This window comes from Neofelis nebulosa, chromosome 12 (genome assembly GCF_028018385.1).
Source record: "Neofelis nebulosa isolate mNeoNeb1 chromosome 12, mNeoNeb1.pri, whole genome shotgun sequence".
In the NCBI taxonomy this organism is placed as follows: domain Eukaryota; kingdom Metazoa; phylum Chordata; class Mammalia; order Carnivora; family Felidae; genus Neofelis; species Neofelis nebulosa.
This window is the reverse complement of record NC_080793.1, coordinates 21,908,282-21,936,261: the sequence shown is the minus strand read 5'-3', so window position 1 is coordinate 21,936,261 and position 27,980 is coordinate 21,908,282. Positions and strand designations below refer to the sequence as shown.

General features: G+C 36.0%; 1 protein-coding gene across 4 annotated transcripts in view; it reads left to right on the top strand.

Moving 5' to 3' along the window:
* The window catches only part of KIAA1958 (KIAA1958 ortholog), a 161,011-nt gene that overhangs the window by 101,797 nt on the left and 31,234 nt on the right, over positions 1-27,980 (top strand). The window contains exon 3 of one of the 4 annotated variants that reach the window (XM_058694512.1): positions 11,113-11,196. The exons of 2 other annotated variants lie outside the window; for them this stretch is intronic. In XM_058694512.1, the coding sequence (XP_058550495.1) occupies positions 11,113-11,196 (84 nt within the window). Of the gene's footprint in view, positions 1-11,112; positions 19,743-27,980 lie in introns of those variants that run through there. One more of the 4 variants, XM_058694510.1, reaches the window with a different exon arrangement.

Sequence of the window (27,980 nt, the reverse complement as noted above, 5' to 3'; positions counted from 1 at the left end):
CATTCAAAGAACGAAGGTCACCCATACCTTCTACCTGAAGAGTTTATTCACTCTCCCTACTTAAAACCAAAGCCTACTTAAAAACAAACACTACTTGCATACTAGTGACAGCAAAGATCCCTAATACAGTAGCCCAGCAGGGTACAGTATGGGTAGAAGGGAACTTATATAAATTAAAGGTATGGAGGAAAGGCAGACATTTTAAAAAAGCATTTCTGAAAGCCACCCATGTCCAGAAGTTCTCCCTTTCCTACCATCCTCCAGTCAAAGCTTGAAACATTCAGTCATTAGAAATATGTGTGTAAGGGGCTCCTGGGTGTCTCAGCCGTTAAGCATCTGACTTCTGCTCAGGTCATGATCTCGTGGTTCATGAGCTCGAGACCCACATCGGATGAGCTCAAGCCCCACTTCTGAGTGAGCACAAGCCCCGCTTCTCTCTCTCTCCCTGCCCCTCGCTCACTTGTGCCCTGTCTCTCTCTCAAAAAGATAAAAGAAAAGAAAAATATATGTGTAGGATACGTAGGTTTAAAATTCTTTTGAGTACCTGGCTGGCTCAGTCAATGGAGCATGTGACTCTTAATCTCGGGGTTGTGAGTTCGAGCCCCATGATGCGTGTGGAGATTACTTAAAAATAAGATCTTTAAAATAAATTTAAAAATTTTGATAGTTCTTATATTTATTCATTCAGTCTTCATACTTTGGGTAGCTCTGGAGTGCTGGAACATATGCTGGGTATTCAGGATTCAGAGAAGATAAATACATGAAAAATAATGTAATTAATGGGGCATAAAGACTATATAAATAAGTATAGAAAAACCATTGCTTAAAAATTTTACTAAGACTGGGGTGCCTTGCTGACTCAGTCAGTGGAGCGTGCAACACTTGACCTTGGGTTTGTAGGTTCGAACCCCACGTTGGGTGTAGAGATTACTTAAAATCTTTAAAGAAAAAAAAATTTTTTCTGTGCTAAGCATTCCTTTCTCCTCAAGGAAGTCACAACCTAACAGAGAGGTGTGAGTAAGATGGAATAAAATAATAGGGCAGGATAATGGAAGCATAATCCATTTGTCACCTGGTGTCTCTTGGTCCTTTAAGATCTCAGTAAGATTAGCTCAAATCTCTGTCCCACAGTTTTTACAAACTCTTAATACCTTTCTTTCTTTTTGGGGGGTAGAGTGAGGGGGAAAGGTGAGGTGATGGTTGACTTGGATATTCCTCTTGTTTTTTCTGGCTCTGACCTTCCGCAGAGGTAGTTTAGGCATCATTTCACTGTCTGGGAGTGTTTTGCACGAGGTCATTCAAATGTGAACTCAGCCCTAGTTATACAAGGTAGAGTTCTTTGCATGAGAAAAGATAGGTCTGCAAACCTATAGGTAGTTTTGTATCATAAGAGGGCAGTGCAAACCTGACCATGTAGTTTTCTGACCAACTAGTTTTCTTAAGACAGAATACAAAGTCATTAATAAGACCTACAAGGCCTGGTGTGATCTGACCCCCATGGGCTTTCAGACCTCTTCTAGTATCACTCTCCCTTTTTATTGCTCCAGGCACACTGAGAGTCTTTCAGTTTCTCAAACTTAATTTCCATTGCAGGAACTTCTCAAGTGCTGTTCCCTCTGCTCTTCCTCCTTCTATAGTTTATGTAACTGGCTTCTCATTTTTAGGTCTCAACTAAAAAAGTCTTCTTAGAGAGTCCTTCCTGGAACATCCATCCTTAAGTTGGTCATTTATTCTTTCTCACAATACTCTGTTATTTTTCTTCATAGTATTTGTGTTGGTTTGTCTAAGGTTACCTTATTTGTGTTATTATCTGTTTTTACTCACTCTGTGGTAAATTCCACAAAAGTAGGGACTGTTACCATTATACTCATCCCTGTAGAATGAGCCTACTTAATTCCTAACATGTTTCAGTCACTCATTAAGTGTGCTTGAATGAGTGAGGTGGTTCAGCAGGGATTGACGGATTAGCTGTAGAAGAAAGGGAGAGCAGTGTCAAGGCTGGTGCTCAGATTTCAAGCTTGGGCAAATGGTAAGTGAATGGTGGCGGCACTGATTAGATAGAAGAGCAGGTTTGTTGGAACAGAGCCAAAGCTACGTTTTAGGTCTGGGCACATATAATGGTTCGTGGCTTTTAGGTACGTTAGGTTCGTGGGAGCCGTAGGGAACATGATTCTGATGCCTACTCATTCACCGTCTGCAAAACTGTATCTCCAATTGTTAAATACCTGATCTGTTTAGAAAACAATAATTTGTACTTCTGTGTTTTTGGCTGCTACCTTGTCTTCATTCCGTTTTCTAGGCCTTTGGGGTTTTTAAATTTTTAAATAATGATTTTTAAAGTTTGCTATTTAATCACAACTTCCTATATATAATAAGACCATTTTGCTCATCTCAATGCATGCTTTTTTTTCCATCAGTAACAATGACTCATTCAGCTTGCCTGCTGAATGATATGAACACTTACGAAAATTGGAAGTGATCTTTACAGAATCTTCGTTTGTGTTGAAAACAATTTTGTTTATCATTCATATTAGATAAAAAATAGAACTATTTAGAATCCAAGTTCTATTTTTTACCACATACATTCAAACAAAATTTAATAAAATTTGGCTACTGAGTTTTTGATGAATGACAAAATCTTCAGCAATGTAACTCTTCTTCACGGAGATTTCATGTGGTGAGAATGCATTCAGTGAACATTTATGGGATCCCTGTTAAGTGCTAGGCACCAGGTTAGGGACTAAAAGTTGCAGCAATCTCATTCATATGTAAAGAACTGGATCTGAATTCCAGCGTCTTTTTAAAATAACTTCAAAATAAGAAACAGAAACAAACATTCTCTTAAATTAAACTACAAGTCTTCTGCTAGAACCACAGTGTACAAAGAAAGACTGCCAGATGCAGTGATCAGTTGGGGATTTGAACATGACACCATGAGACATGTGACTGTAGATCTCGGAGGTGTGAGAACTGTTTTCCACCTAGGATGATACATGCTGAGCAGTTAAATTAACAGTCACTTTTGAAGAACTGGTATGGGGGTGTTTGGGTTGGTCTTGAGAGCTTCCCTGGGCCCTGTTTGACACCAGAGAATAGCAGAGGAGGCAGGACTGAGTCAAGAAACACAAATACACTTGCCATCTTTGTGGGAGGTGGTCTGCCATTGTGATAAGGCAGTGGAGATATACTTGAATTTATGGCTTGAAAGGGCACACTGTGTACCAGAAAAAAGATGGGTGTACAATGATCAGCACTGAGATATAGCCTAGTAATCTTACTGCCCTTCACAGATAAAGAAATAATCATTTAGATATCCAGACCCCTGCCCAAAAAAGCAATCAAGAGACCTATAAGGGAGAAAGACTATGCTGACCATTGACTTTTCTTTTTATTTTTAAAAAAAAAATTTTTTTTTAAACGTTTTTATTTATTTTTGAGACAGAGACCGAGCATGAACGGGGGAGGGTCACAGAGAGAGGGAGGCACAGAATCTGAAACAGGCTCCAGGCTCTGAGCTGTCAGCACAGAGCCCGACGCGGGGCTAGAACTCACGGACTGCGAGATCATGACCTGAGCCGAAGTCGGACGCTTAACCGACCAAGCCACCCAGGCGCCCCTGACCATTGACTTTTCTATGCTAGCATTGAATTCTACACAATACTTGAGCAATGCTACTATTGTCCAGGGTGTGTGGGAGGGCGGGGAGTATGAGTGGAGAGTCTTGTACCTAGTCAAACTGTTGTTCATGTTGTTCAGTTATAAAGACAATAAAAGCTTAAAGACATACTAAAAAATTCAAGACCTCAGGAAAATATCGTTTTCATAAATACTTTCTGATTAAGCTGTTAGAGGACAAACTTTAACTAACTGAAGGAGACTGGCAAAACACTGGTGGTAAGCATTGATTTTGTATATTTAATTGCAAAATTGAGAACAAAATGTAGAAATTATTATTAAAAACAATTGTATCAATTATTTTATAAATACTTATAGTAAGTATCATAAGCCACAACAATGTAGAAGTGTATAATTTTTCAAAAGTTGGGAGGGCACAGGAGAGAGAATGTGGGAAATAGTATAAACGAAGATTCAAAAGATATTACTTCAAGCTACCAATTCAGGTAGTAGGGTATTCAGATTGAAGGTATAAAGGTAACACTAGAAGAACTAAACTAAACGGTAGAATAAAAGCTAACAATTATAAGGACCAAGAAAAATAATAAAATTGAAAATGATTAGTTGGAGGAAGAAATGTAAGTATATGGCATATTAATTTTGATATTGCTTGTAGTGGGGTATCAATATATGTTGTATAAAAATAGAGGATTTGTGATATGCAGAGTTATCAAAATAATGATAACCACTAGAAAAATTAACAAGAGAACATAAACTGGAAGAGGTTTTCTTTACTCCTAAAAGGAGATGACTGGAATAGACGGTCACTTTTCCACCTCTGGCTGTTGTTATCCTGCTTGTGGATGAAGCCAGCACAAGGAAGACAGTTCAGCCAAGAAAAAGAGGAGCTGAGCAAGAGCCCTGATACAATAGTCAAAACAGATCCTGGCATATATTATGATCACAAGAACTAAGAGTAAATGAAACAAATAGAAATGAGAAAATTAAGAGAGTAGATCCTAAAAGTTCTCACCATGAGGAGAAATTTCTTTTCTTTTTATTGTATCCATATGAGATGATGGATTTTAACTAAACCTATTGTGATAATCATTTCACAATATATGTAATTCAAAACATTATGCTGTAATGTATAAACTTACACAGTGATATATGTCAATTATTTCTCAATAAAACTGGGAAAAAGTCTATACATTAATGTGTAGTATGCAAAATAAATACAACTAATATTAAAACAAAGAAATGAGATAAACTCAGTGTTGACTCTAAAAGTGGATCACAAACCAAAACCCAACGATATCTTATGCAGGTGTTATTGTCATCAAAGAATATATGCATTTCTAAAAATCATTTTGCAAATGGCACACTAAAAAATGACAGAGCTTGGGGCTCCTGGGTGGCTCAGTGGGTTGAGCATCCGACTTCGGCTCTGGTCATGATCTCACAGTTTGTGGGTTCACCCTCCACTTTGGGCTCTGTGTTGACAGCTCAGCTTCGAATTCTGTGTCTCCCGCTCTCTCTGCTCTTCCCCCACTCATGCTCTGCCTATCTCTCCTTCAAAAATAAATAAACATAAAAAAATTTTTTTTTAAATGACCACTTTTGGGAGAGACTATTCAAAGCCTATGCAACTTTGTAATCAAGTCACTAACCAACCAAACTAATTCTAATAAAAATACTTCAGTAGTTTAAAAGACATGATAGACTTCTAATAAATAGTGACGTCCTACAACAAATACAGGAATTTGCTGCAAAAAAAAAAAAAAAGTTTTAAAGGTCCAGTTATGTGAATAATGAGCCACTGTCACCGCTATTATTAACAGTAGGATGACTATCTAGAAAAATAACAAGTCGGCGCCTACTTTTTACACCAAAATAAATTCAGGCAATTAAATATTTAAAACGTAAAAATGAAATTTTAATGAAATAAAATGAAAATGGAAAATGAAATAAAAATGTTTTAGAAGAAAACATAAGAGAACTGTTTTATGGCTTCATAGTGGGGAAAACATCTCTAAGTATACCACAAAATATAAAAAACATTTAACAGAGGTAAGTTCAATACCATAAGTGTGTAATAGTCACAAATACAAAGGCGAACTAAAAAAAAGTATATATTTATCCACATACACATCATTATATGTAACACAAAGAGCTAAATATAATAATGATAATGTTAAGTAAATAATATAATAAATATTAAGACTAAATATAAAAAAAGACTAAATATAAATGAAAAGTCCTAAATGTATCTGTAGCTCCTATAAGTCAGTATAAAAAAAGAAAATGGGCAGAGGCCAAAAAAAATCCACAGAAAGAAAATGAAAAAATATAAGGGGCTAATAAGTATTTGAAAGAAATATTCAATCTTATTTATCATAAAAGAAATGCAAAATAAAACCTTAATAGATTTTACCAATTAAATAAGCAAAGATTAAGAAGTTTGATAATACATTATATCTAGGAAGGTGTGATTAAACCATCATTCTTATACCTTATGGAAGTATAAATTGATACAACATATATACATATAGGGCAATAGCAATATAGCATTTCCACTTTGGAAATTAATTCTGTGTATATACTCACTCATATATGGGGAATGTCATGTATACAAGGATACCCTTTGTAGCATTGTTTGTAATAGCAAAAGAATAGAAATAATTCAAATGTCCATCAATAGAGAATTAGGAGATTAGATAAATGTATTATGGTGTATCCATAGAAGAACTTTACAGCTATTAGATTGGGGCAAATATGTATGCAGTGGTATGGAGCTATCTTTAATACACCATAATGGTAAAAAGCAGAGTGTAGAATAGGATGTAGAGTATATTCCACCCCCCTACTTGAAAGACAAAAAATAAGTGTTTGTGCTGGGGCTCCTGGGTGGCTCAGTCGGTTAAGCAGCCGACTTCGGCTCAGGTCACGATCTCGCGGTCCGTGAGTTCGAGCTCCGCGTCGGGCTCTGTGCTGACAGCTCGGAGCCTGGAGCCGATTTCAGATTCTGTGTCTCCCTCTCTCTGACCCTCCCCCGTTCATGCTCTGTCTCTCTCTGTCTCAAAAATAAATAAACGTTAAAAAAAAAATAAAAAAAAAAGTGTTTGTGCATAGAAAAAATCTCAAAAATTATTCCCAATAGATTGGTAATACTGGTTGCCATGCAGAGGGAAACAAGGAGATGGGATGGAAGGGTGACTTACTTTCACTCTATACCCATATGTAACTTTTAGGTACTGTACCTACTGTATTGCCTGGTCAAAATTTATTAATTTACTAAAATCAAACGAATCATGGTCCATATTGAAAAAAATCTTAATTTTTATCTAGAACGTACAGGTGGCTGTTTAGTGGATGGCAGATCGAAATGTGAAAAGTAAAACTAAAGTCCTTGGAAGAAATAGATCTTCCATTACTTTGGAATAAGCACGATTTTTTTAAATAAGATGCAAAAAGCATGTACCATAAAAGAAAAAATTGATAACTGGGCTATATTAGGATTCGAAACTCTTACTCATTAAAAACACCATTAGGAAAGTGAAAAGGCAAGCCACAGATTGGGAAGAAGATATTTGCGTTATGTGTATCTGATAAAGACTCAAAATTTGTTAAAACCTCTTGCAAACAGTAAGAAAAGGGCAGACAAAAGGGCAACAGAAAAATGACTTGAACAGGCATTCCACAAAGAGAATATTCAAATGACCAATAAACCTATAAAGAGGTGTTCGACTTTATTAGTCACCAGGGAAATGAAAATTAAGACTACAGTGCAGTACCACCCACACCCAGCAGAATGGCTTAAATAAAGAAAGACTACTTAGTTGTTGCCGAAGATACGGAGCAACCTGAACTCTCACATACTCAAGTTTGTGAAAGTAAATTGGTACAACCACTCTGGAAAATTGTTTGTCAGTATCTATTAAAGCTGAACCTATGATTTCCTTTGGCCCAGTAATTCCACTTCTAAGTAAACACCTGACATCATTTCATACAATGTTCATAAAAATTTCATTGGAAATAGCCCCAAACTGAAAACTACCCAAATGCCTGATAGAGTGGAAACAAAAATTGTGATATAGTCACACAATGGAATGTGTGTAATGTACCCACAGCAATGAGGGTAAATTATCTACAACTACAAAACAATATGGATGAAACTCACAATGCTGAACAAAAGAAGCCAGATACAAAAGAGTTCATCCTCTAAGATTCCATTCATATTAGTTACAATAATAGACCAGACAGTTGTATTCTGTTTCATCAGAATAGCTGTTATTTTTTATGAGAGGGAGTAACTGGAAGAAGGGGACATGAGAAAGACCTCTGGGATGCTGGTGGTGTTCTTTTTCTTGATCTGGATACTGGATTCAATTTGTGAAAATTAATTGCATGCACTTAATGACTAGTATACTTTATTGTATGTATGTTATACCTAATAAAAAGTTTTTAAAAAGAATTGGATCAGAAGTTTTTCTAAAACTAGAGATAAAAGCAAGATAAATGTAACAGTTTTATATTTTATTATCAATCTTTTCTGGTCTTTTTTGATTGTATAATTAGCTGAAAAACTATTACTTGACTTTAAGGCCATTTACTTCCCCCTATTCGTGCAAAATGAATAAGGGTTTCTCTACTCTTCCCCCTCCTTTTGTGGTGCATTTCAGGCTATTAGGAAAGGAGTTTTTAGTTTCTTTCTTTTTTTTTTTCCTGTAGATGTGTAATGGCTCTCAACTAAAGATTGAGGCCAAGTAGAAAGAGGAGGAAGGCTTACTTTAACTCTTTTACTCACATACCCCTCAAAAGAACTTTGAAAAAACTATCCATTTAAATGGACACCCAAAGGTTTTCAACAGTTTATTTTTATAAAAAAGAGGGAGAAAATGTTGAATATTTTATGAAATGAAGATGAGGATTGACTGTAACTACAAATAATGTTTCATGTGTATGAAATAGTTATTGAGCATCTTATGAACAAAAGCATGCTGAACCTGAAAGAACTGAATAGAGTTTTAAGCTTCTATCTTGAACATCCTGGTAGTCCTGCAGAATAGTCCATTTCCAGTGAAAAGAACCAACCTTACTAACCTATAACCCCTTCAGAAGTCCTAAATTCACCCCAGTTCAGGCCCAAATACCCTCTTTCCGATGGCAAATTTCACCTATATAAGAACATGTATAAGAACAAAGGACAAGACATGCTATGGGTTTAATCATCAATGTATAAGTTTTGTTTGCCTCCTCAAAGTCTTTTGCACCCCAGAATATGTACCATATTAGATTGGGGATGGCAACATTTGCAAACTCAGTCTTCATCTCAGACAAGTAAGTTTTATAAAACATTCTGTATGAAACTTGAGAAACTAGAAATTTTTTCCCTAAAGTTGTCCATGACTGTTTATTTCTTAGAAAGTCTCTGAGGTTTGAAGACCACTGTGATGGATATTTAAACAATTAGCCAGAATGAACAGCTGTGCTGGCCCCTTTGGCTTTACATGTAAACAGCCAGGGAAGCCAGCCAGCATGGTAAAAGGTTACATGTAAAGTGTGCCTTCCATCTTTTTGAGGGAAAGATACACATCTTTATTGGTGATATATAAACAGTTTTAACTGGAAGAAAATAGCATAATCAAAAGTCAAGTCTAACGAAGTATAAAATACACTTTTGTATATTGAATTTTAGAAATATGATCCTTCAAAAACATGCCTATAAAAATATCTAATTAGGTAGTCTAGTGAATTTTAGTTCATTTTGTTTTATAAAGTTATGAGGATTTTGGCAATTACACATTAGAATGTCATTTTAAAATAACATAATTATTCATAAATGTGTATAGTAATACAAAAAGTGTATTTTCTGAATAAAATTCAGTTAATTAGAATTCTTATTATTGTATGTGGTTATTTACAAAGACTTCCAATGAGCAACCTTACAAACTAAAATTTTCCTAAATAAGATAAACAGGATAAAATATTTTACCTTTATACTGTAAAATCAGAAATTACATTTTTATGTTGTTTTAAACTAAGCTTGATGCTTGCCTCTCAACAATCAATAGGATAGCCAAGTTTTCTATTGTGTGGTTTCATTTTTAGAATTTCTCTTTTTGAGTTACACCCATGTCTGACATAGTGATTTTTGACAAAACATTTTTATTGTTACTATTGAGTCCAAATTTAAATTACATACTACTGAAAGGAAACCATTTAGATGATATCATTGAACTTAATAAAAAAAAGTTGAGTAAAAAATAGAGTAGGGTTTCCATCATAACACATAAACACTAGAACTTTGTTTCTCAAGGGAGTTTCTCTCAAACCTCCTCCTGGGCATGGATTCCTGCCAGCTGGGAATCTGCTATTGATCAAGCATCCTGAGCAATCCTGAAGCACACTCAAGTGTGAGAACTGGTACTCTAGAGCAACATCACTTAACCGTGGATGATCCATAATGAGAAGAGGCAATTCTAGTTCTTGGTGGAAGAGTATAAATAATAAATAAAATGATTTGTCCAAGAGATACATCCCTTTCCTTACATCTTGATTGTAGTAACCTAATTCAAAATTCGTTGTCCTGTTTGTTACACTTAAGAAGTTTTATCCTTGTTACTTTTTTATTTATTTAAAAAAAATTTTTTTGATGTTTATTTTTGAGAGGAAGAGAACGAACACGAGCAGGGGAGGGGCAGAGAGAGAGAGAGGGAGACACCGAATCTGAAGCAGGCTCCAGGCTCTGAGTCATTAGCACAGAGCCCCGATGCAGGACTCAAACCCATGAGCCGTGAGATCATGACCTGAGCCAAAGTCAGACACTTAACCAACTGAATCACTCAGGTGCCCCTATCCTCATTACTTTACAAAATACCGAATATGTTACCACTTCTTACAAATAGCCCTGCAATTACACACAGAATATTTATAAATTGTGTTAACCTAAATTGCCATAAAGTGTTGAATTAACTGCTGCAAATCATCTGTTTGGTAACTTTTAAATATAGATCTCTAGTGATGTGCTAAATAACAAATTTGAATATTTAGTTAATTCAATAAAATGGAACCAGTACAACCTCTGGTTTCACAAATGAAGTGATTCAAAATGAGTGTGTCAGCTTTAATGGGGCCCTCGCACACTGCAGTAGGATGAATAGCACATTTTTTTCCCTTGCATTCTTCCTAAAACAAAGGCTGTTTCTAAAACTCACTCCTCCCACAAACTTTCATGCACAAAGCTTATGTGCCAGTGACACAAGAAGCTCATTTTGATTGTAATGGGCCATACCCTTGTCTAGTACATCATTTGTGAAACTGAAGTTGGCTATTATAATGCAGCAGGTATGTAAATAACATTTGTAAGTGATCTCTATAAAATGGATTCCTTCTTTCCCTTTTCATTATAAGAGGAAACTTTATTTCAGAGTAGAAAGTGCATTGTCTGAACTCATCAACACCCTCTCTATCCCTCCCCTCCCCAATTTGTTGCAGACCAGGATGAAAGAGCAGCTGAGCTCAGCAGGGAGCAGAATGAGAAAACCATCCGGAGCACGCAGACTGCGCTCCGCAATTTCCGCGAGTTCCTCATCTCCAAGTATCCTTCTGAAACAAGAGAGATTTATGTCATCCCTTGCAAGGAGTTGGATGCCTACCTGGCCTCTTTCTTTGTGGATGCCAGGCAGAAGGATGGGTCCGAGTATGAACCCAACAGCTTGGCCAATTACCAGTGTGGACTTGAACGGTACCTAAAAGAACACAGGTATGGCTACAGTATTACGAGGGATAAGGAATTCAAGCGTTCCCAAGAGGCCCTGAAACAGAAGCAGATTGAACTCCGCTGCAAAGGAAAAGGAAATAAGCCACACAAGTCCATGAAGCTCACCTTTGCTGATGAGCTCATTCTGCGGAAAAGAGGACTGCTGAGCCGCTATAATCCTGAGGGTCTTCTCAACCTTGTGTGGCTCAACAACACAAAAGCTTTTGGGCACTGCACAGGATTCCATGGATCTACCTTGAAGTGGGGTGATATCCGGCTCCGGGTAACAGAAACGGGGCTGGAGTACTTAGAGTGGATGGGTCAAGACACTGGTGACCTGAATGCCAAAACCAAGAGAGGGGGGACGGACTCTCGTGTGTATGCCACCCAGCATGCCCCACAGACCTGCCCCGTACAGGACTATAAGGAGTATGCCCAGCGGCGACCTCCTGCCATGCGCTACGAGGATGCCCCTTTCTACCTGTCCATCAAGCCAGTGGTGAACTTGGCAGCTCTGCATTGGTATAACTGCCAAGCCCTCGGCAAGAACAAGCTGGCCAAGATGGTGAAGACCATGTGTGAGAAGGGCAACATCCCCGGCAGGAAGACCAATTTCAGCGTGTATCAGAGCTGCAGCACCTTGTCTGAGGCTCAGAGCAACCAGCTGGTGCTTATCTGTAACAATCTGAGCCAGCAGGCTGCACAGTCAGTGGCCGGGCACTCCAACAGCGGCAATTTCATCGTCTCTGCCTCTTATGACTCTTCCTCAGACACTGCTTGACCAGGTGTCCTGAGCAAGACCCCAGCTTGGTTACTGTGTCCAGAGAAACTGTGGTTATACACTGCTTCTCGTTTCCTTTCCTCGGCCCTCAGTGTTAACTTTATAAAAATATAAATATATAATATATTTTTCTTTTTACAAATAAGCCAATGGAGATAGTTTAGTATTGCTAACATAGTATTTATAGGCTTAACACAAATGTACTTGTGGGTGATTAAATGTAATTACTGTTATAGCCGTTACAAAACCATAGTGGTTCTCAGGCAATACAAAGTAGAGAAGGAATTCCGTTTTTTAAAAAACTGTCAGAAAAGTAACTGAAAGTCGTCCTAGACACGTGTGTCCTCAACGCCTGCTTTTCCTTCCCACCCCACCTCTCATTTTGAGTCTAGTTAATAAATGGCTTTATTTTTTTAAGTTTTAAAATTTTATATTAATCAGGAGGAAACAATACTAGCTCTGCTGCTTACACAGAATTATATTCAGTCAGATCCAGAATATGAGAGTGTTGACATAAGCTCTACAAATTATTTACATATTTTTTTTAGCTGAATTAGAATTTTAGCTCCTGTGCCTCTTTTTTGTAATGTCTGAAAATCTAGATGTTTAGGTAACATCTTTTCTTTTGAGGGCAATAAAGGTGCCATTCTTTTTGAAAGATATATAATTTTTAAATAATATGCAAAGTCCAATATTGTGGCAAAAAAAGACTGTTAACAGCTCTTTACTGTTGTGCTTGAACCTGGATAGATTTTTTTTGTTCCCTAAGAAATCAGTTTAAATGAAGTGTGATTTTCAGATTTACAAAACTACCAAAGCTTTCAAAATGTTCCCAAGCATTAGACTGTATATCAAACATAAAGAGAAGGTAGAGAATGGGAGGGTCTTATTAAAAATCTGGAAGCGCTAGTCAGGAAAACAAAAGAAGACTACTCTTCAAAGCCCAAACCCCCTGAATTATTTATTTATAAGCATTAAACTTCAGTCTCTTTTCCCTAGGAGATTACTTAACTCTGTAGTTGAGATCAAAAGAATATTGACACTCATTTGGGGTAACAACGTTTTGTTATTGGATTTAGCTGAATTCAAAGCATTCTTGAAAATGTGCAGTTTCTAGTAAATATAAATTTATCTGTGATACCCTGCAATTATAATAATAATAATTTTGGTTAAACAACTCTTTGTGGTGGTTTTCCCAAGGTCTTTATTTTCAAGTCTTAAAGCCTGTGGTGTATTTTTAGTTAAGATCCTTCAATAACAACATAAATTTAGACATTAGGGCGACAATGAAGTTGAGCTTGGTTCCTGTCCTGTATAATCATTAACACATAGAAAATCCGAATCTTAATTGCTTTGTTGGATTCTGTTGGGAAGTATTTGTTCTTTAAGGCAACCTCTTAATTCACATTAGCTAGAAGGGTAGGTGGTATTTTATGTGTTAACTTATTGTACAGCGCGTTCAGGTTTCATTTTTATATGCCTTCCTAAATCATCACAAAAGCTGAGGTTTCCCTTGGCTTGGTGGCTTTTTTCAACACCAAGTCATAAACACATAAAGACTCATTCCTCTATATGGTGACCTTTTCTTTGGTTCACGAGTAGAAAGTCTTCTGTGGACTTTTTGTGGTGGAATCAACTTCATTTCGTGACTTTTCCTCCATAGAGAGGCATCCAGAAATAAGAAAGGGTGGAAGATATCTTGTTTTATTTATTTATTTTTTGTATTAATGATGGCAGCCACCATTTTTTAACTAGTGTGTATGCCAGCTCTGTGTCAAGTGACTTACATGCATCATTTATATAATAGTTACTGTGTGAAAATTGGAAAATTTAGGTAAGCATAAAGAGCACAAACACTCATAAATCTGCTGGCCCAAAAAACCGCTGTTAATATTTTAGTAAATATTTCTTTAGACATTTCAATACATACATATTTATTTCTGTACACATCTTTCATCCTTTCAATCCTTGAAAAGCTTAGTTATCTTCATTTTATGTTGAGATCAAGACAAATCAGTTATTGTTAAGGAAATGGTACTGTCTTCTGACTTGAGTTTTTTCTGTTTATCTTCCTTAGTTCCAACTCAGAGTCAGTTTCCAGTGATTTGAGCCAGAAATGGGGACACAGTGTTTTCCCATCTCTCAAGGCTATCTGATTAGAAGGAATGCTGAGTGACCTTTCATGATGGCACACTGTGTCCCCTGTTGCCCCCTCTTCTGTTCATTTTGAGCCACAGGGCCTCTTTCTCCCAGTTCCCTTTACAAAACTCTCCTTACTCTATACCCTTGTTTGTAAGTGCACAGGACAGCCTACTATAAAAGAACTCTTAAAAAAATTTTTTTTAATGTTTGTTTATTTTTGAGAGAGAAAGAGTATGAGCAGGGGAGGGGAGCAGCAGGGGAGTATGAGAGTGAGAGGGAGACACAGAATCTGAAACAGGCTCCAGGCTCTAAGCTGTCAGCACAGAGCCTGACGTGGGGCTTGAACTCAAGAACTGCAAGATCATGACCTGAGCCAAAGTCAGAAGCTTAACCAACTAAGCCACCTAGGTGCCAATAAGGCTGTTCTTAATGGGTTACCTCTTGTTTAAAAAAAAAAAAAAAAAAAAAAGGTTTTTGTGAAACACTTAAAATGTGTGCATTTTATTTTTGCATTGACATACTTTTAAAAATTCTTAATATGTTTTTGACAGCAAAGTAAGTTTGTCATGAGGAAGAAGGGCAGTGAGGATGTACTGAGAAAGCAGAATTAGGGAATTTTGCATTCCTATTTGTGTTGATTAAGGCACTACAATGAAAATCTCTCCTATTTCATTCTATTGCATTTTCATTCAGAAGAACACAAATTGAGAATGTAAATTACTTTTTTATTTATTTTTATTTTGCTTTGATAACTCAAACCAAATAGGAACATTGTGACATTTAGATTTAGAAAGCTTTTCTGAAGAATGGCTTGGTAGAAGTTTAGCTGAATTACAGTATCTCTTTGCATTAATGAAATGATGAAAAATTATCTGTAACTACCTCTAAATTTTGTGTTTTTATATAAACAATACTGAAGACATGCTATTGCCAGATGCCATTTTCATTATTTGTTACTTTAACTTAAAAGAAGTTATGTTCATACTGTGGCACTGGTACATGCCAAAATATCATTCATGTGCTTTCGTGAAAATTCAGCAGTCCAGTAGGTGTTCACTACAACTGAATGTGCTGCCTTTCCAGTCAATCCTGTGATTCATACAAAAACCATAAAACCATATTTGCAAGGTTTACATTTTTAAGTCAGTGTAATGTCACGTAAGGAATTCTCCAGTGCTCCTCACATGACTCTGAAAGTTGTGCACTGTCTACAACAAAAGTGTCAAGCCCATCTGTCAGCATTTGAGGGGAGATAGCTGCAAAATTCAGTCTTTCTTCTATATTCATGTGAGTGTTGAAAACCTTGGATGGTAGCAATTGTTTTTAAAACCATAAAATCTGAAAAGGTTAGAGAAATTCAGGATGTTAATCCAACAGAGCTTATTCTTAAAATTCCATTTATTCTCCTAGTTAGTAGGGGTGGTCTGAATATGGTTTGTAATACGCCAGCTACTTAAAATATTTTTCTAGATCTTTTCCCTGTGTTAAATTTTCCCTATGTCAATTCACTTTCCCCTGTGTTAAATCACTTCCCAGAGCAGTAAACAATAGTCTGAAAATTTTCTAGAGTAGATCAAGTCTCTTTGGTTTTTCATTTAGATCATTGTTAGCTGAAACTTTCATCACATTAATTGATCTCAGTCATATGGCTCAGCTTTTAAGATGTCATGACATCAAATAACTTTCACTGAGAGAGAATTTACAGCCATATCAACAGATATTTGAACACCTATTGTCCAGACACTGGGAAGGGTACAAAGATGTGTAAAACAGTCCCTACCCTCAAAGAATTTATAAAAGATACTGTAATAAAAGTTTCATTTCATTTTTGAGAGCTCACCAAAAAAAAGTATCTGCCGATACTCTTTTTGCATTATTTCCCGAATTTGTACTCATACAGTTTGTCTATTATTCAGCCACTGAATATGTTGGTTTGCTGTGGAATACATAACACTGCTTTGAGTATTTTGACGAGAATCTTCCTTAGAGCCTGTTTTAAAACCAATATGAAGGCAGCCACTCCTGCACCATCTATTGGGTTCACATAGGTGCACACATGTACAACAACGTGCAGATTACCATCACTATCGTTTACTGAGTACTTAACAGTATGCCAGAGTAGTAAGTGCTTCTGTAAGCTGTTTCACTTAATTCTCACAATAGTCCTGAGGGTAAGTGTGATTATTTCTCCTTCATAAATGAGGAAATCACAGAAGTCAAATGGGTTGCCCATATCACAGCTACTACATAAGAGCATCGGGATCTGAAACCAGATCCAGATCCTATTAAGTTCTGTCCTTTTCGGCTGAGGCAGCTTGTTCACAAGGTGATTTGCTGTGCATCTGTGGACTCTGAAGTGATAAATTATACATGAAATCCCTAGTGTAATAAAATCATCAATATTCATTCAATTCCAAATTGAGAGCAGTGCCATCACCTGGCATGTTTGTTGGTACAACATTGTTTAGGCCTCATTATTTTAATTATTTTGATATAGGACATTTGGCAGTTTGTTTCTCCCTTGGCCATGAGTAGAGAGCATAAGTCTGTGTCACTTTTTAAAGGACACTTAACTTTTTCATGGAGGTGAGTGTGTGTACAAGTAATTATATTTTTAAAAGTGATTTCCATTTGTTTTTACCCCCAAATAAACCAAAAACTCACTTTTAAGAGAGTTCCTCATAAATCAGACAGGGAAAGGGAAGGTTGGGCTCTTAAGCCCAAAAGCCAGTATTGCCAGCCACCAGTTACTGAGCATTGATTGCCGGTCTGCCAGGGAGTTTGATCTTGCCTGCAAATTTGGTGCCAGCAAATTAACAATATTTAATTTTTTAATGTTTATTTATTTTAGATAGAGACAGAGACAGAGCACAAGAGGGGAAAAGAGGGAGACACAGAATCTGAAGCACACTCCAGGCTCTGAGTTGTCAGCACAGAGCCTGACCTGGGGCTTGAGCCCATGAGCTGTGAGATCATGACCTGAGTTGAAGTTGGATGCTCAACCAACTGAGCCACCCAACCCCCACCCCCGACAATATTTGATAGAAGAATTTGTTGTTAATATTTTGGTTTTTTATCTATCGAGATTGTTTTTGGGGTGCCTGGCTGGTTCAAGTCAGTTAAGCCTGTGGTCTGTGACTCTCGATCTCAGGCTTGTGAGTTCAAGCCCCATGTTGGTTGTGGAGCCTACTTAAACAAACAAACAAACAAACAAACAAATAAATAAATAAATAAATAAATAAAGATTGTTTTTAACAAAATTTTTGAAGAAAAATACTATCCTTACGAGTCTCAGAATTAGAGATAGACCAAAACCATTCAGATTTTCTCTAGTTGGCTATCTCCATAGTTCAACATATTAGAGGCAAACACTTCTGATTTTAATCAGGCTTCTTGTGACTGGTTTTCTCTATCTATAGGAAAGGAATATTTTGATCTGTATTTCTCTAACCAAAATAGAGCTATAATACTTAGCATCTATAAATAAAGACTCTACTATGTGATAAAGGAAATAAATTTCCAAGCCTAGCGGAGAAGTCAAGAGGAGTGTATGATAATTTATTGCAATAAGCTAATTTTTAAAAGGTTCATTTATGGAAAAAAATGTTATAAACACTAAGGAATTAACAAGTTCTCTACCAATTAGTTTTAATAGATTTTTTTCTCAAATAGAATTCCTATATATCAGATCTTGGCATATTACCATATGATAAGGTACAGATAGAGAGTTGCTTATTAAGAAACATACCACTGGCAACGGGATCCTCAGTTGTTTTTTGTTTTTCCCTTAATGCATGGAATTCAACATTGCTTCTCTTCCCTGCTCAGATCTGGCTGAGATGAAATGAATGCATTTTCACAAGGCAAAGTGATGAAGACAAGATGATTTTAAGAGATCCTTGCCATAGAATATAACTGGGACATAAATATACTCCATATATCATCTTTGGTTAATGTATTTCTAATGATATAAAACAGAAAAGGGGATGATATTGGCAAACTGCCAACAACTCTGATTTCACTTCTAATCAGAGAAAAGGAAGTTAATAAAAATTTATCATGCTTCATCCTATTTGTAAATTAATCAGACGGAGGGAGACACCTAGGTTGGTATGAAAGATTGCATTATTTTTAAAAGACAACATTTTAATACAATTGAGTTGGTTTGTAAACCATGACTTTGTTGAATTACACTCAGTATTAATGAAGTCAGTATTAATTTGATCAGAATATTAATTAGGTCAGAATATTAATGTGAACCATCATCTTTGCTGAATTATAATCCTAGAGGCTGACCAAGAGAACCTCGAGTCCAGTGCTTTTCAGTGCTATGAAGAATAGGAGTCACCATGTCCTCTTGGGAGTAGAGGACAAAGAGGTCAAGGAGTAGAGATTGCAAAGGGAGTCCTCACGCTGATTCCCCAGGAATTCTCATGTTCCCTACGCCCCTACCTTCCTATTTTGAGACTCACTAGACTGAATGAGCTACTACCTCTATGACACATCCTTCACATGGGGCGTCTGGAAAATAAGATTGGAAACATCTAATCTAATCTACCCCTCTTTTTTATAGAAGAGAGGAACAGTTCTAGAGACATTAGATGAATGCCCAGGTGTACACACCTTGTCAGAACCAGAACTATAACCTAGGCACCCTGACTTCTAATCCATAGATCAGAGTTTAGGGAGGGAAAACAACCCTGCGTTTCCACTGAGAAAGAGTATCCTTTTCTTGTTTTCAAAATTGTAATTGGTTTTTAAGCCCTCGGTCAAGTTTCTATTAGAAGTAGATTCAAGCTGCTAGTTTCCAAATAGGCTATTTTTACATGTGAATTGTCACTTTTCATTGTATAGTGTTATATCTTGATTAGCAACTTCTTTTTGAAATTTGATGGAATAATCTCTAAATGTAATCATTTTTTAACAAGCATCTCTCCCCATTCATACTTAGTTTTCATATACAGAGGGAAAACAAACTACAGTTTTCAAGTATCTGAATTCCAATAATAGATCATGAACTAAAAAGTAACTTTTTGTTTATTGTGACACTCATTTGCATATCCAGCTTCATAGTATCTATATTATTAGTTTCGAATGCAGTCTATAATATCCTTTTTTATTCTATGGAAAGGTTAAAATATCATCTTGAAGGTTTGAGATGTATCTTCAATCCAAAGGATCAAACTTCTATCAACATAATTAGGATGTTTCTGAAGTGAATTTAGTTAAAGATAGGGAAGAAAGAGAAAATGGGAACTAATGGAAGACCTATAGCAGGAAGATGTAGAAATACAAAGTATTTGTAAATTCTCTGATTATCCTGCTTGTTCTTCTAAAAAAGAATTCAAGCATAAATGAAAAATATTCACAAATTTTTATTTTACAAATTATATTTACCAGATTATAGTTGAAGAAAAAAGGTGAAATTCTAGGATTTTTTTTTTTTTTCAACGTTTTTTTATTTATTTTTGGGACAGAGAGAGACAGAGCATGAACGGGGGAGGGGCAGAGAGAGAGGGAGACACAGAATCGGAAACAGGCTCCAGGCTCCGAGCCATCAGCCCAGAGCCCGACGCGGGGCTCGAACTCACGGGCCGCGAGATCGTGACCTGGCTGAAGTCGGACGCTTAACCGACTGCGCCACCCAGGCGCCCCTAGGATTTTTTTTTTTAAGTACAGTGGAATTGTCTTTTGAATGCAGTGTTGAATTTTGCTAGACTTCTAATGTTCTCCTTTGTATTACACTGGAATTAGAGAGTATTTTTACCATGGTACATCCATTTCAAAGAGCTTTGAAAATGCTTTGGCATAATTTATTTATTTGTGGTAAGTAGGATTAGGAAGACATCAGCAATATAGAACCTTAACAGTAATTGCGCATACTGTACTTAAGTGATTTTTATGTCTGTTTACTTTCTGTAATTCTTACATTTTATAAATCAAATAACTTAGTATACTTCCACTAGAAATTAATTTATAATGGATTATTTATACTGGATGAAGTAGCAGGTCCATTTTAGTATTAATCCACTCAGATTAACTTTATCTAACTGAATTTTTATATCTACAGTTCATTATATTACAACTTTTTAAATAGCATTTATAACAAAAGAACTTTTGTTTTATAAAGTATTTGTTACAAAAAAAACCCATCTTGCCAAAAACCATTACAATTTCTATGCATTGTGTAATATTCAGTGATGTCACTGTTGAGATTTGCATGTTGTTATAGGTGCCCTTTCCTATCTGTGTTTGTGATGTTTATGTGGAATTGTTAACCATTGCTGCTATCACTTATTGTAGCTAAACTGAAGAACTGTGCTAAGAGGCTGTGCCAGTCAACAGTTGTATGTGTGACTTGTGAAAATGTGTACTTAGTTGTTTAATATTTTGAGCCAGCACTTAGTGGCCTCTACGGAAGGAAATATTGTAGTTGTCAAGTGGTGCCAACTTCAGCATCTTGTTTCACATGTGTAAATTCCACGTCAGATTTTCTTCCATACTTTCCCCCAACTCTTTGAAAGGCAATGTTTGCAAAAAGAGAAAGCAAGAATTTTTAGCTTTTTCGGTACTCCTCCCACCTCAAATCTTTTTTTGTTCTTCTGATACTTGAACACCTTACAGAAAAATCCTATGGAATGACAATGTAGCAGCTTAATTTACTTTTATCTGGTTATTTCTATCCAGGTAAATGATGTAATAACAGAACTATGAGGTGCCTACCTCATTTTTGTTGGTTATCCTGGCTTATTGTTTGAATTGCTTTTAATAAGAATTTTTAGCTTTTCAAATTTATTTATTAGGGACTGTGGAAGTCTCAGAGTTCCCAAATAATTAACTTTTATATTCAGCATTCACATGGGCTTTATAACCTATTTGGCTGCCTTATGACCATCAGAATTTTTTCATACCCACCTGTCGTTAGTTTTTCCTAGTATTTACATCTTGTGTCAGTATTTCCAAACAAACCCTGCAATTCGAGAGAAAAGTGGATGAATTCTATGTTTTGTTAAAATTCAACATGGGGGAAATATTATACATTTATACTCAAACTGGAAGGGAAACAGTCATAAAATGTTAAAGAAAAGTAGGCTATGTTCTTAAGAGCATTTTAATACCAACATGTCAAAATTCCTTGCTTAGTGCAGGGTTTCATTCTGTCTGCTCAATGGGTTTATAATTATGAGATTTCTTTAATCTCCTGAGTTATGTAGAGGCTTTTTGTGTGACTGTCAGATACATGGTGACAGCCAATGCTGTATTTGGAAACATTGCTGCTGAAATTGCTGATTTAATTTTAAGAATATTAAAACTAATTCATCAAGGCCCCTGCCACTCCTTTGCTTAAAGGAAAAGAAAGGCAGATTTTAATTGTGAGCCTTTTCTCCAGAATATGCTTTAAACATTTACCCCTCGATGGAGGTGATAAAGCAATAAAAGGAAACTCAATTATGTATGTTCTAAAGAAGTTCTGCCCTTGTCCAGTGGCCTCCAGAACAACACTAAAGCATTTCTTGATTCCTGCATTGGGGGTTTTCAGGTGAGGTGTTTATACATAGAATTTCTTTTATATTTTGGACACCAAAGATTATGGCATGATAGATCATGATGATTAACGGTTTCTATTAGATAGCTGTGGGCACGTTTATTTGAATCCTGCTCTTGGATTTTTTTTTTTCCCCATTTTGGATCTTCTTTACATTTTGTATGTCTGTCCTAAGGCCCTTATGCCCAGGGCAACTTTTATGTAATACATATGTATTTATTAGGTTTCTAATTTATATAGTATATTTCCATCATGACTTTAAAACTTTTTTTCACTGCTAAAATTAGACCTAGATTTGCCAGATAGCCCCCTTTTTCGTTGTAATCTGAAAATGTAAATGTAACCCCATAGGCCTGAAACCTGGTAAGAGAATGACTGGAAGCATTTTGGATTCAACAGAATCACTTAAATCACTCATTTATCTGTTCAAATGAAGAACTTTGGTTGCTTATTAGAATGAGTGCTGTATTCAACTTAAATAAGATCTTCCTTATGAAGATTTCTTTCATTCTACCACTTAGAGGTTAATTGGGAATAAAAAGGTAGATTTATCAATTTATTCAGTATAATTTAACTCCAGACATTTGTTTAAAACAGAAATATACCACCACAGTTAATACTCAGAAAAATGTTATGAAAAATGGTACTGTTCTTTGAAGATACATTTATTACTCCCCCCACCCATTTGGTAGAGTGTCATTTTTGGTATATTTTCTGGCCACTTGACTTTTAACTGACTTACGTGAAAAAAAGCACATGTGTGCCTGATGTTCATTCTAATCATATTTTAAAATTCTCTTTTAAACTGCTGCAGTTAGAATTTGTGAAAGAGGAGAAAGGTGAATTGAAATGGAGGGAAATTTCTGTTAATATGTTAAAATGTGTGACTTTGATGCTCTTGGTTAATCCTCTGCCAGTTGATATTTGTATTAATATGATAGACCTTTTTTGTTAATAAGAATATACTGTTGGCTTCATCTTTATTTTGCTGCTCACTGCGTTTCACACTACAATGTTTTCATCTTTTTCAGCTCACTGTTTTTGCTTCATATTTGTCTGTGTACTTGTGCTCTAAATAAAATTCTAGTTTTATGTCCCAGTGGCTTATTCCATTGTGTGTATATTGGCCTCTAACGTCGTGTAATTTTCTTTTGCTTTCAGTATTTGTTGATACAGCCTAAAACCTATGGAAGTAAGAAAAAAAATCCAATAAAATCAGCTAATGAGCATCCGTGATGTCTCCATAATGAGAGCATGCTTTAGTCACAGTATTTTGTCTGTGTTTGGATATGACCAGTCTTCCTTCACTTAATAAATGGTTTTCTGCAAAGCTGGCTGGCTGCTCTTTGTAGCTAAAACAAACGTTTTTAAAAACATAGCCTCATTTTGAAAAAAATAAAATTGTCCTGGTCACTGTGCCTTAGGCCCCAGGATATAGTCAATGAATATCAGGTGTTGTTTCTAACCGCTGAGGAGGGGAAATCTTGGAAGAGAGTCATTTCTACATGTGTGCATTCACATGCAGCCCATAGGGTAGGGAAGACACTTTAGAACAGCTGAATTAATCCTCTGCTTCCTGGAGCCCCAGGTCCAAAAGTCCTATTAATGAAACAGAAGGCTCCACTGCAAACTCCTTGTCTGTGAGCTCTGTCGGCCAGTTGTACCAAAGTTACACCAGCAAAGTAGATGTCAGGTTCCGGACTTCCTCATTTTTAAGAAAAGTCTTTTTGGCCATAATTCTCCATGTGCCATTTTTTGCATTTAGCTTATTTGATGACATTCTTTGAGCAGAATAGGAATGGTTATTCAAAATGATTATCACTTCAGACATCTTTGTTATGTCACTAAAATTATTTAATAGAGAAAAATGTTAAAATAAAAAACCAGAAAATATAATATTCCTTATCCCAGTCATTGGTTTTGCCAAAATGCAAATGTATTTCTTTCATGTCTATGAATAATCCACCAGTCTTTACTCATAGAAAGCTGAATATTGCAGGGACACCTGGGTGGCTTAGTCGGTTGAGCGTCCAACTTCGGCTCCGGTCACAATCTCACAGTTTGTGGGTTTGAGCCCTGTGTTGGGCTCCCGGCTGACAGCTCAAAGCCTGGAACCTGCTTCAGATTCTGTGTCTCCTTCTCTCTCTGCCCCTCCCCAACTTACACTCTGTCTCTCTCTCTCTGTTTCTCTCTCTCTCTCAAAAATATGGAAACATTAAATTTTTTTTAATAAAAAAAAAAGCTGAATATTGCAAATAGAAGCAACAGCTTTATTTTTGTGTGATAGTATTTTAAATTGTATTAAAGTTACTTTATCAGTAGTTGTAACTTAGTTTATGTGTTCTTGGTACTTCAAGAAACAAGAAACTCACCTTTAAATTTGTTTACAAGTTACACATTTAAAATGGGACAAATTAGGGGTGCCTAGGGGCACCAGTCGGTTAAAGGTCCAACTTTGACTCAGGTCATGATCTCACAGTCTGTGGATTTGAGCCCCGTGTCAGGCTCTGTGCTAACAGCTTGGAGCCTGAAACCTGCTTCAGATTCTGTGTCTCCCATCTTTTTCTGCCCTTCCCCTGCTTGCACTCTTGTCTCTCTCTCTCTCTCTCTCTCAAAAATAAACATTAAAAAAAATTTTTTTAATGAAATAAAATGGGACAAATTTTATTTCCCCAATAGAGGAAGAATATTAGAATTCAAACTGAGTAATATTTAGCCTACAACTCACAAAATATTTTCTTTTTTAAAAAAAGTTTTATTTAATTTATTCATAATTATCTTTTCTGAAAAGATACCAAGTAAGTAAAATGGCTCATATGTACAAAATACTTAATGTTGGTGATACATCATCTGAAAAGATTGTTGAAAGCAAACATTTAGTTTGATGGCAAGCATCCTCAGACCAAACTATTGTTTTTTAAAAGAGCATATTTTCTTTATTACAGTTAATAATGCTTTTAAAATGTGAAGGCAATAAATAAATACTAATTGTGAACAATTTGACAAATACTGATAAGTAGAATAGGAAATAAAAATCACAGGAATTTTACTACCCATAAAAACAACTTTTAACATTTTGGTGTTTTATTTTATAATTCTTATGCTTAGATGCCCTTCAAAAGTTGTAGTAAAAAAACATTGTAGTCAAACTATATTTACTGTTTTGTACATTTGGAAAAGATCTTTAGCCTTTGATTTTTTTTGTCTTGTTTTATTTTATTTTGAGAGAGACAGAGACAGAGCACAAGCAGGGGATGGGCTGAGAGAGAGGGAGACACACAATATGAAGCAGGCTCCGAGCTGTCAGCTTGGACCCACAAACCATGGATGGGATCATGACCTGAGCCAAAGTCAGACGCTCAACTCACTGAGCCGCCCAGGCGCCCTGGATCGTTAGCCTTTGAAAGTGTGATTATCATATAGTTACATAGCTTTCCATTGCATAGTAGTACCAAAATCTAGCTTACAATGCTTTTGTTGGCTTGGATTTGTATCCAGTTTTTCCCTGTTACACATTTGCCTTCAAGAACATCCTTGAGCATACATTTTTGTGCATATCTATGATTAAGTGTCCAGCATAAATTTCTACAAGAGGAATTCCTGAGTCAAATAAAAAACGTTTATTTTTCCTGTATATACATTTCCAAAATCCTAGTCATTTTTATGACTGGCAAAAATAATTATTCATATTATAAAGCTTAAAAGTCGCACAGAGCTAAATACTTACCAGGGTGATATGTATCCTTACCCTTCCAAAATTTTTTTCTAAACTCTAGTGCAATTTCCCCCTATCTGAGCCAATACTTAGATATAGACCTTTTTATATTTTTGCCAGTCTGATAAATGAAATACATCCTCTTTTGATTATAAGGTCTTATTATTATTAATGCTTTTGTTGTTTGTATTTCTTCTATGAATAATTGCCTGTCACATTCTGGGCCCATTTTCTAGTGAGTTATCTTTTTCCAATTGATTTAAGGAAGATTTTCATATGTACTTTGTCACTTTATGTGTTATAAGTATTTCTCCAGGTCTGCTTATTGTCTTTTAAAATTTATTCAATGCAGAACTTTTGAATTTTTATGTCATCTGATTTGTTAATCTATTTTTTATAGCTCTGGGCTGTATCATGCTGAGAAAGGCTTTTCTTACTCCCAAAATCATAGAAATTGTCTTCTTTCTGGAAAGAGCCTTTTGAAAAAAGATCCATTTGGAAATGCGTTGTGTGTGGTATGAAATAGGAATCTAAATTTGCTTTTGTTTTTGTTTTTCCAACTCAATAGCTTATTATCTCAATGCATTTATTGAAGAGTCCATCCTTTCCCCAGCAATTCGAATTGGAGCCTTTTTTATCGACTCAATTTGCATATTTACACAGACGTCTTTTGGACTTTCTTCTATAGCACTGATCTATTTGTCTTTTTCTTTATCAGAACTTAAACTATAAATTATTGCAGTGTTATAGTACATGTTTATTTCTTTCAGGGCAAAGCCTCCCAGTTATTTTCAAAATTGCCTTCCTTTTCTTATGCATTTACTCTCCTAGAGAAACTTTAGAATCAACCTGACCAGTAATAACAAAAGAGAGGGATTTTAATTGGAATTGCACCACATCAAAGATTACTTGAAGAAATTAAACATCTTTATAATGTTGAACCTTCCCATCCAGGTACATGTTATGACTCTTCATTTATTAGGTTTATATATTTTTAATTTTAAGGATTTTTGGAAGTTTTCTTACTGAATTTTATAAACAAAAAAGTACACAAATAGTTAATGTACAGTTTGATTAATTTTTTATGAAGCAAGCTTATTGCTGTAACATAGAACATTGCTGAACCCCATAAAATTCCCTCATGTGCCCTGCCTTAGTTACCTCCCTAAGATAACCACTATGTTAAGAGTCACTTTATCTGTTTTCAGATTATATAAGGGGACAATTTCAATATACTCTGTTGTGTCTGGACTCTTCTGTTTAACCTCGTGTTTGTTGGCTTCATCCATATTTTTCATGTTAGTTGATTCCAGTACTCATTCCTTGTCATTATTATAAATAATGACATTATTATACAATAAATTATTGTATAAATATTTTACAATTTAAAATGCATTCTATTATGGACTTAGGGATATTTCCAGTTCAGGGCTTTCTCTTATTGTGCTTTTATGAACACTCATATGCCTTTCAGTAAACATGTACATATTTCTGTTGGGTGTATACTCAGGTGTAGGATTGCTAGATCGTAGAATATTTGTGTGTTCTGGGACACCTGAGTGCTTAATCGGTTAAGCATCCGACTCTTGCTTTCAGCTCAAGTCATGATCTAATGGTTTATGAGATTGAGCCCTGTGACAGGCTCTGTGCTGACAGCATGGAGCCTGCTTGGATCCTCTCTCCCTCTCTCTCTGCTCCTCACCCGCTCACACATGCACACTTTCTCAAAAATAAACATTAAAAAAAAGAATATTTGTGTGTTCAACTTTAGTAGATACTACCAATTAGTTTCCAAAGTGCTTGTGCAAGTAACACTCCTACCAGCTGAGTGGGAGTGTTCTTGTCACTCCACCTCCTCACCAATGCTTGATATTTGCAGATTTTGTTTTTCATTTTAGACATTTTGGCGAATACATTTTAACTTACATTTCCTGAAATATTAATGGTATTTCTTATTTTATGCAGTGTCCATTCAATTTGTCCATTTTTAATGGGACTAGCTGCCTTCTAATTGGTTTGTTATATATACACCCTTCAGATATATCTTCTCCCACCATGTGGCTTGCCTTTGCACCCTCCAAATGATGCATTTTAATAAATGTCTTTTTAATTTTAATGATTCAATTTGTCAATTGTTTAGTTTTGGGGTAATATTACTGATATTCTATTAAAAATATGTCGCGGGGCACCTGGCTGGCTCAGTTGGTTAAATGTCCAACTTCAAGGTTTATGGGTTTTGTCAGGCTCTGTGCTGACAGCTCAGAGCCTGGAGCCTGCTTCAGATTCTGTGTCTCCCTTTCTCTGCCCCTTCCCCACTTGCACTCTGTCTCTTTATCCCTCTCAAAAAAACAAACAAACAAACAAAAAAAAAACATGGGGCACCTGGGTGGCTCAGTCATTTGTGCATCTGACTTCGGCT